This window comes from Gymnoscopelus braueri (assembly GCF_963280865.1).
Source record: "Gymnoscopelus braueri genome assembly, chromosome: 2".
In the NCBI taxonomy this organism is placed as follows: domain Eukaryota; kingdom Metazoa; phylum Chordata; class Actinopteri; order Myctophiformes; family Myctophidae; genus Gymnoscopelus; species Gymnoscopelus braueri.
The window spans coordinates 27,551,365-27,562,015 of NC_137604.1; the positions used below are offsets into that span (position 1 = coordinate 27,551,365).

Genomic DNA, 10,651 nt, shown 5'->3' on the forward strand with positions numbered 1-10,651 from the left:
TAAGCCAGGATAGGTGGAAAAGCCAGGCTTTAGCTCTAATTCACCTTTTGAGGAACAGGCCCCTGTTTGTCAATAAACTGGACTCTAGTTTGCTTGGTTGGATATACAGATATCATACTCTCATTCCCAGTGGGTTGAATGAGGACATTTAATTTGCTTGTTTCTTATGAAGTGAATCTGTCATTTGTGCTGTTTTATGTCATCCGTCCTTTATTGTTAACTTTTTTTAATGATATAAATTAGGCCTACCTGATGTTGTAGTAATGTACAGTAGGCTATTGTATTGACACACACAGAAAGATTGGACTTTTATTCACTTAATTTGTTTTACACCATATACTGTTTAAATTCACTTTAAAAAGAATCCAAAGTGAATCTAGTCTCAGTTTAGTTTCCACTTAAACTGACACAGTAGGTTAAATTCAAGCCCAGTCGCACCAGTATTTTTAAACCTATTTTAAAACTGGATTAGCAGTTGTATTTAAACTATTAGAGGAAAGATTTTTTCACAGGAAAATATGAGACGGGTTAAACCCAATTGAATTGTATGACTATAATGAGTTTTTCCAGCAGTTTTACAGAAGAGTCTGTTCAGTAACAGGGGTCTCTCTCCAGCTCTTTTGTAAGCAGAAAATGCATTTTCAGGTGGGTTACACATTTTATCCAATTAGGAGAGAGAACACCACAAAGATCAGATCAGGAAAAATGAATAGAGATTCTTACAATTTTAATACATAGTTTCACTTTGTTTTATTATTTTCAGATAAAAAAAAAGTAAGACATTACAAAATGTAAGACATTATACATTACATGTTATAATGTTGAACTCTTAAGGTCCGTACACACACCGTGAACGTTTATTCTGTGCGATTAATTTGCATTAATTTAAACAGCTGTTTGTGTTTATGAGGAGGCTACATGCACACAGAGCGCGATTAAGCTACGTAATTATTCTTCGAAACGAGGTCGATTTTTCAGCGCAAATACAATTATGAAATGAATGAGCCATTACCAAAATTAAAGTTTTATGGGAAATAATCGCGTCCCATTTTCGTTTTGTTTATTCGCGTCGCTCCTGGTGTGTAATGACCTTTATTCCTAGTTTTCTTTTATGAATTCAGTTGACATGACTTAAAGGCATAGTATGTAACTTTGCCCTGTATTTACGATACTTAATTTTTTTTGACCAATCGCTTAATTCCCTCTACCAGCAGTCAGCCACTGGAGTAGTGTAGTGGTGTTTACCTACAGAAACACTGGCCAGTGCCCACTCGCTGTATTTTGATGTTTTCACAGTTTGTTTTGGTAGACGGGGACGTTTTTGGTCTACCAAAACAAACAGTGAAAACTCCATAAATACAGCGAGAGGACAATGTGTTCCTGCAGGTAAACACTACACTACTCCAGCGACTGATGACTGCTGGAGAGGGAAATGATTGGTAAAAAAAAGTTAATATTTTTTTATTATGTAAACACATGGCAAAGTTACATAATACTATGCCTTTAATATTAACCATTTTCAACGTGGTGTCCCTATTTTGGTCATTAATTCATTCTGGTGATATCTAAATTCAGTGAATGGGCTAAAACTTGGTGGAAACAGTTTGGAGATTAAAAAAATAAAAGCATCACAGAAACAGTGCAAAGACTATTACTATTGAGGGGTCATCCTTCATATGAGATGCTATCAGAATCGTCATATCAGTATCATCCTTCATATGGGATGCTATCAGAATCGTCCTATCAGTATCATCCTTCATATGGGATGCAATCAGGATTGTCCTAGTATCAGGGTCATCCTTCATATGGGACGCTATCTGGATCATCCTATCAGGGTCATCCTTCATATAGGATGCTATCAGAATCGTCCTATCAGGATCATCCTTCATATAGGATGCTATCAGAATCGTACCACATATGGGATGCTATCCTACATGGGATGCTATCAGGATCATCCTACATATGGGATTCTATCAGGATCGTCCTACATATGGGATGCTATCAGGATCGTCCTACATATGGGATTCTATCAGGATCGTCCTACATATGGGATGCTATCACGATCGTCCTACATATGGGATGCTATCAGGATCGTCCTATATTATGGGATATATCTGGGGAAATATGTCTGATATGGACACGAAAAACCATTGCAGATGGACCTTTAAAGGAGGCCATCACCAATTTTCAACCTATCTTCATATAATTGGTCCTCACTAATGTTCATTATAAGATGACACCATTTCTGTCTACTCGTTCCGTGTCTCAAAGGAGGGCTTTGGACAATTCAGAAACCTGCCCACCAATGTCTGTCATCAGTAAGCAGGTTTGGTCACTAGAAACAAGATGTCATTGGTGGGCACGTTTCTGAACTGTCCACAACCCACCAATGAGACGCGGAGTAAGTAGACAGAAATGGTGCCATCTTATAACGAGCATTAGTGAGGACCAATTAAAATGAAGATAAGGTTGAAAATGGGTGAAGTGCTCCTTTAAGTGGTTTAAAGCTCCCTCTTTGTCAGAACGGACTTCCTCTCCCGTTTCTTCTTCTTGTCTTCCTTGTGGAAGATCCTTCCATCAGCCTGCTCCACCCACCTCACTTTGATGTCTGCTGGTGCCCCCTGGTGGTCCTTCATTTTCTGCTTCATCTGAGACACAAAGCAGAATGACTCATGATTTGATGTAAAGTGTCCATCGGTTCATGAAAGGCGCTATATAAAGCTATTATTATTATTATTATTATGAACAGTGTCTGGTCATCATCATCTGATCGTGTGTTATACTGTACATGGTCAGGGGTGGATTACCACTCAGGCCCGGGGGCCCAAGAGCTCGGGAGGCCCTCATGTCGATAACAGAGCCCCAAAAGTCCTACTGAAAACTGAAGGAATGGCCTAAACATTCACTTTGTAGACGTCACAAGATAGAGTAAGTAGTAAGTAAATAGATCAGATTGGATTGCTGTGGTGGAGGGCAACACCTACCATCAGCTCCCTGTACTTTACCGCACGACTTGCCGCACCTAAGCCGTGCTACTCTTACTCTGAGTTGGCGGCGGTGCCCGGGATCGAACCCATCATAATGCGTGCATGTTTATCTATAGGACTTTAGAGGGGGCATGCATAACCTATTAAGACCTGGAACTTTGTCATTTTTAGATTTGAGCTAAAAAAGCATTATTTTACACTTTGGGCTATTCAAAAATAGCAGATCTACAAGCTCATAGCGCGGCACCGAGTGCCGCGCTATGAGCTTGTAGATCTGCTATTTTTGAAAAATCGTTAAAATGTGTGCAAATCTTTGAATATATATAAATTTTTTTAAGCGAATTTTTTTTACTCAAATCTTTGCTTCTGGGGGTCCCTGGAACAAAATATTTTGATGGGGGTCCGCGGCCAAATACATATAAATGCTCACATTGTGAGCTTGTAGAACGGCTATTTTCAAATAGACGAAATGTATAGGGCTGAAGTGGTTAATGTATGTTTTGTAATGATAATCAAAATCTAGAAAGTAATTAAAGTTTTCAAATAATTGTAGTGGAGTAAAAGTACAATATTTGCCTCTGAGATGTAGTGGAGTAGAAGTAAAAGTATTGAAAATTGGAAATACTCGAGTAAAGTAAAAGTACCTAAAAATGTTACTTAAGTACAGTACTTGAGTAAAAGTACTTAGTTGCTTTCCACCGCAGCATGTCATTATAGGCGGAAATTCTAAAGATATTCAAAGAAAAGTTAGTATAGTAGCCTACATGTTATTTCATAAACAGTATTGTAGGGCTTTGTCTACATTATTGGTTGTGGTCCTGGCATGGACAGTAGACATTGAAGCTTATGCTGCCCATGCAGAATCATCATCTCCTACAGGTGGCGCCACTGAACTGCTCAGGAAAGCAGAATATGTAAAACATTCAACATCAACATGCATAATAATGAGATGCAAAGGAGGCAAAGGTGTACAGTACATGAAAACATCATGAAATAAAGGAGCAGGTCACCCATTTGCAATATATCACAGTGGCTCTCTCCATTCCCAACTCAATGTCTAGAGTTGAGAAGGAAGGAGGTTCATCCCTATTAACCCTTTAAGGCCGGGGAGGGAACGCATGTGTGTCATTTTAAGATCTCTTTGGCTATTCAAAAATAGCAGATATACAAGCTCATAGCGCCGCTATGAGCTTGTATATCTGCTTTTTTTTTTTTTTTTTATCGTGAAAATGTCTGCAAATCTTTAGTTTGAATATATATATATATATATATATACTTTTTTAAAGCGAAAGTTTGTAACTCAAATCTTTGCTTCTGGGGATTTTACAAATGTCTTCCAAATCCAAAATTTTCTTCCTAATTTTCTTTTTCTTTCTTTTACATTTACTTAGGTTGCAATATTATCAATGGTTTTCAATATTGGTTTGCAATATTATCAATGGTTTTCAAACTTTTTTCATGTCAAGGACCCCCAAAATAATATGTATTTGTCCGCGGACCCCCTCCCATCTAAAAAATATTTTGTTCCAGGGACCCCCCAGAAGCAAAGATGTGAGTTAAAAATGTATATAAAAGATTTGCACAAATTTTCACGATTTTTTTAAAAACAAATAGCAGATCTACAAGCTCATAGCGCGGCACTCGGTGCCGCGCTATGAGCTTGTGTATCTGCTATTTTTGAATAGCCAAAGAAATCTTAAAATGACACAGATGCGTTCCCTTCCCGGCCTTAAAGGGTTAAAAGATAATCTTATACGTTAAATGTTAACGGAGTGTAATCACCAAAATGTTTGATCTTTTATTCAATACAACTTTTCATGCACTTGATCTCTCCTTTATTGAAATGCTCATTATAGATGGACTGGAACCCATTTAGTCTACACACTGTGTCTCACAGGTGGGTTGTGGACAGTTCAGAAACCTGCCTACCAGGATTCCAAGCTAATAGAAACTACAGCCTTTCTCTTCCTGGAAAGTTAACCTGCAGAAGCCATTGTTCTTGCATACACCCAAAAAGTTTGAAATGTTTGAAATGACCAAACTGAGGATGTCACTGGTAGGCAGGTTTCTGAACCCACAGCCCTCCCCTGAGACACGCAGTGAGTAGACAGAAATGTTTATCTCATAATGAGCATTAGTGAGGACTAATTTTATGAACGTAAGGTTGAAAATGGGTGACGTTCTCCTTTAATTATAATAATACAGTTTGATTCTACCTGCTCCAAAATGGCTTCCTGCACTGCAGGGCCGTTCACATCCAGGGAGGAGCTCGTGGTCAGTTTCACTCTCAACACGTGTTTCTCCACTGGTGCTTTGAAAAGAAACACCCATTTCATTGATTAGATTCCAGATACTGTAAGCAATATTCTTCACAGTATAATGAAGCGAAATTAAAAAAGTGTTTTTCTTTCATCTTTTTTTAAATAATTTTTGTCCTTATTTCTCTTGGCCAAAATTGAAGGATAAAAGCAAATTCAAATCGACAGTAACATTCAAATGTTGACCTTTGCCCTCATCTCATCCTTTCTTTGTGGTTTTAGTGGAGTTATTCTATAGATTACCTTTATAGACTGATACCACACGTTACTGATTCTGAACGTTACAACTGAATATTAAGTATGACACATTATCTGCCTTTAGATTTAATTTGACTTATTATGAATCTAATTATATTTCTAATGGTGCCAAATCTTGCTGGCTGGGTATTGGGGGTAGTTTTAGAATGAACCAGACGGCTCCATATACAGTCCAGTAGAATTCTCATTTAGGGCCCCCAAAAACCTTGGGCCAGCTCTGAACCGCAGCACTTTATAGCCAAAGTAGCCGTGAGTTATCAGTTATCACTTACCGCTGTAGCAGATGAAGGATCTTTTTTTGTCACATTTCCAGTCTCCCCATTCGGACTGACCGCCAGCCATCTGTCCAGCACATGCGCCTAGACCACTATTTGGTTCCCCGCTCCTCCAGTTCCTGAATGAGGAGCTGCTCCCATCGGACCACTTCCAGGAGTCTCGGTACAGACCGATCCAGTAGTACCATCCCTTGGACAGCATGTTGTGGATCTCCTGGTTCTCAGCCTGGTTCCTCACACTGGCCAGGTCTGTGTGTTTCTCCCTGCACTCCCTCTGAGCCTCTGACCATGTCAGTCCTTTTTTAATGATGATATATTTACCTATCGGTTCTGAAAAGAAACTACAGTGAGTTCCTGTAAAGAATGTACACAATATGGCAGTTTGATACAGACCCCCGTTTGATAAAAGTAATATAATATCCCTGCGACCCAAAAATGGTCTGGAGCCAGGCTAACCCAAATCTTCACTGTAAAATCCTTAGTGTTAATTTAACTGTGAGAGCATACAAATGGAACCAAATTTGGTTCTATTTGTACTCTCTCAAGTAACGAGTGTTGATGTCGATTCAGGAGTATCTTGAGTATTGATTGAATACTTTATTAGACAGAAATGTGGAGGTACATACATTGACAGACATGAATGCAGTGTGTTATATTGTGTATTCAATCCATGTGTGTGGAATATTAATGTTTGCACAGTCTGGTGGAGCATACGTTTAACATTACTGTCCTCATTAAAAAATGAATGAACTTGAATAAACACTAGAATAATCAAAGTTACTGTAGCGACATTTCATGTAAGGTACGGTATGTGCCAGTAGTGAAAAGTAACTATGTACATGTACTCAGTTAGACCCTGTGAGAGTGTACAAATGGAACCAAATGGACCCTTAAGGGTCACCCAGAGTTACTCCAGTACTAAAGTAAAGTTTTGAGGTACTATTATTGAATTTTTTAGCCCTTGCTGGGTGACAGACAGACAGACAGAGACAACGGACGGACGGACGGAGGAACGAACAGGGGCAAAAACATAATCGCCGCCCCAGCAGTTCCGGCCTGGTGGAGATAATAAACACATCTCACCTGTGTGGTCAAAGCAGATTGGATAGGCCCGAATTGCACAGTTGCCATCTCTCCATTCACCATCACCATACATGACGGCACAAAGGCTGTTTGGTTCGTTTGGTTCTCCAGGAGCCCATCTGCTGAACTGGTGTTCCTCTGCATCTTTGTAGAAGCGCTCATCTGCCAGTGACCATCTCCAGTTGACATCGTTATACAGGCCTATCCAGGCTGCCTTAAAAGAAATGACACCAAAGTCATTAACCCATGCATGGGCAAACATTCAGTGAAAATAGCAGCTCTACAAGCTTGCAGATCGGCTTTTAGATCGACTTCACACATGGATCTTTGATATAATCTTTCAGGTATAATTTTCACATTAAATTCCACATAAATGTGTTTTTAAACAACTTCTCTAAACACTATTAACACCATTTGTATTCACAAGTGTCTGCTCCCAACACAGCTGACTTGTTTTCTTCAGCACTTTCATTTGACTTTAATTTTATTTATATTTTATTTGTATTTTATTTCAATTTTTGTTATGTGTTTGCTCTGAGTCTTAATGTTTTACGTAAAGTAATTCAAAGTGCTTTCCACATCACACGGCAAATTCATTTGCCTAGCCATGTGATGTGGTTCTTCTTTGAACCCATATGGCCGTCCTTGGAGCTTTGCATTAATTGTGAGCTTGTAAATGGGCTATGTTTTTTAATTAAAAAAAAACATGAATTCATTCATTGTTAAAGTGTTAAATAGCTCTAAATTCTTATAGTAATCATTACTATTTAATGTTTGTTCAGTAACAGGGGTCTGCCTGTCTCTCCAGCTCTCTTTAGTAATTAGTAATACATTTTCAAGTTGGGATATCAATTTCATCCAATTAGGAGAGAGTACTCCTACAGGATACAGGATATGCAATTGAAATTAGAAGTGATGAAACTGGCCCATCTGAAAATGTCTTCTATGTTTAATAAAGAGGTGTCCCACAATGGAAACAAGCTTTAGCTTTTTAATGTATAATCCACGTTGGCGTTTTTCTAAATAGTGACATTGTTGTGATTTTTTTAAACTGCCAATAAAGTATTCTATCTATCTAAGAACTGGAGAGACGGTGAGACCCCTGTTACTGAACAAACCCTCTATAACAAAGATCATCAGAATATAGAGCTTTAGATTGAAGGATATGTTCTCTTTTGGCCATGTTGCATTATTTATTAGCACTGACATTGTCAGTCATTTCTTTGTATATTTCAATAATATGCTTTGTATATTAAGTTATTTGTCATACAGTATCTGCGTGTGAAATGTTTGCCTAAAAGGCAAACAAAGTACATTTTACTCAAGTACTGTCCTTTATTTGAGTATTTCACAGGGGGAGGGTTCTGCATATTAAAAGCTATTAAATGTTAACAGAATCTAATCGCAATAATGTTTTATCTTTTATTCAATAAAATATCTAGTTTGTATCAACTTGATCTCTCCTCTATTGGAATGGAGTTTGAAGTTACAATGGTTTTATATTCCTCCGAGGTGGAAAGACTGGTGACGCGAGGTTAGGTTTTATATACAGTAGGAGGCGTGTCAGATAAAGTTAATATCAAATATCTAAATACTGAAACAAGCAGTGGTGGAAAAAGTACTCAAATGTTTTACTTAAGTAAAAGTATCAATACTGCAATGAAAAAATACTTATAAGGCACGGCCCCACCGCACTTTTATTTTACCTCTGGGGCGGAATCTGCCAATGCTTTGTCAATGCAAATGCGTGGATTCATGGTCTTCCACATTTTTTCCCAGAATCCACGCATTTGCATTGACAAAGCATTGGCAGATTCCGCCCCAAAGGTAAAATAAAAGTGCGGTGGGGCCGTGCCCTTAAGTAAAAGTCCGGAATTGAAATTGTACTTGAGTAAAAGAACAAAAGTATTGGTATCAAAACGTACTTAAAGTACCAGAAGTAGAAAGTAGGCTACTCATTATGCATAATATCCTGTTTCACAAGTTTTCAAATGTATAAAAGTCTTTTGAAAATAGCAGATCTACAAGCTCACAATGCGTTGCATCACAACGCATTGTGAGCTTGTAGATCGGCTATTTTCAAATGGCCAAAATGTATATAGGGCTGAAGTGGTTAATGTATGTTTTATAATAATAATCAAAATCTACAAAGTAACTAAAGTTGTCAAATAATTGTAGTGGAGTAAAAGTATAATATTTGCCTCTGAGACATACATTAAGTACAGACGTACAGAAAATTGGAAATACTCCAGTAAAGTAAAAATACCTCAAAATTGTACTTAAGTACAGTACCTGAGTAAATTTATTTAGTTGTGTGAGGTGCACAGAAAAGCCCAAGTAGATGTTAAAAAGACCACAAACACGTTTTTAAACAGTATTTGTTCCACCTCAGCATGATTCAAAAGCAGGTGTAAGAAAGGCGTAAATTAGTTAAAATATTTACTCCATCCACCATACGGGTCAGTGTGTTGACGTCCTCCAGGGTGTGTACAGTGGCCAGGTCTGTGAACTTGTCCCTGCAGAACTGCTGAGCATCTGTCCAGTTCATTGGGTAATTTACAAAATGGTACTGATGAGTGACACATAAGGACAGGCTCCATAGCCCTGTAGGATAGAACACAATACAATACAATATACATGTTATTGTCTTCTACCACTGGACTGTCCACTGTTTTCTTAGCAACTATTCTATCGATTACTTTTTCAACTCATCAAAACATTTTTGATATATCAGTGAATCGTAAAGAATTCTAAAATATATATATTTCTTTATTATCGATTAAATTGATTTGTTTGATTAACTGTTGCACCCCTATTGTCTGCACATCTGAAAATGTCCCTTTGTATTCAGTGAGGTGAAAATAAAAGCAGACAAGAGTAAAAATGTAAACTAACACGGTTTGGTTCATATTTATGATAGAACAGCAGAAATATTAGCTGTTTGAAACAGCCAAGCAGAAAGTCATATTAACAGATATATTAACAGATATATTAACAGTCATATTAACAGATATATTAACAGTCATATTAACAGATATCTTAACAGTCATATTAACAGTCATATTAACAGTCATAAATAAGAATAGCAGCACTTACCTGCTATGGTCACAACACCCAACAGAGCTTGTGTCTTCATTCTACAGTTGTCCTCTCTACATGTGACTCTGCTGTAGACAGGGCTTAGTGTTAAGCTTTAATAGCTGTATTTACACCATTGGAGTGTCCTGTGTTCATTTGGGTGACAATTTTACTACTTAAGTTATTTGTTTGATAGCCTATATCTTTCAAACAAAACATTCAAAGCGCTGCAGGCTCACGAGTCACGGCTGACGGCAAAGGAAATTTCATGAATCGCTTTCACCCTAGCCTTGCTTTTTCTGACATTCTGTCAATACAGCAGATCTGCAAGCAATGTGAAATGCTAGTGAGCTTGCAGATCAGCTAGTTTCTGATATTTGGTGTAGAGCAGTGGTTCAAGTGCCCTCTTGAAAATTCCATAATGGCCCATTATTATGACCGGGAAAGCATCTGTCATTTTAGATGTTAACCACTCTCAAATCTTTTGAAAATAGCAGATCTACAAGCTCACAATGCGTCGCGATGAGCTTGTAGATCTGCTGTTTTCAAATGGCCGAAATGTACATAGGGCTGAAGTGGTTAATGTATGTTTTGTAGTAATAATCAGAATCTACAAAGTAACTTGTAACTAAAGTTTTCAAATAAATGTAGT

At 37.8% G+C, this 10,651-nt stretch overlaps 1 protein-coding gene across 1 annotated transcript; it reads right to left on the reverse strand.

Moving 5' to 3' along the window:
- Nucleotides 1-2,501: 2,501 nt before the first annotated feature.
- Nucleotides 2,502-10,057, reverse strand: LOC308094965 (macrophage mannose receptor 1-like; the record flags this gene model as incomplete). The annotated part of the gene is made up of 6 exons (XM_080441797.1): nt 2,502-2,648; nt 5,204-5,298; nt 5,836-6,168; nt 6,922-7,135; nt 9,365-9,525; nt 10,018-10,057. 6 exons carry the CDS (start codon nt 10,055-10,057, stop codon nt 2,502-2,504), a joined length of 990 nt encoding a protein of 329 aa, XP_080297923.1.
- Nucleotides 10,058-10,651: the final 594 nt, after the last annotated feature.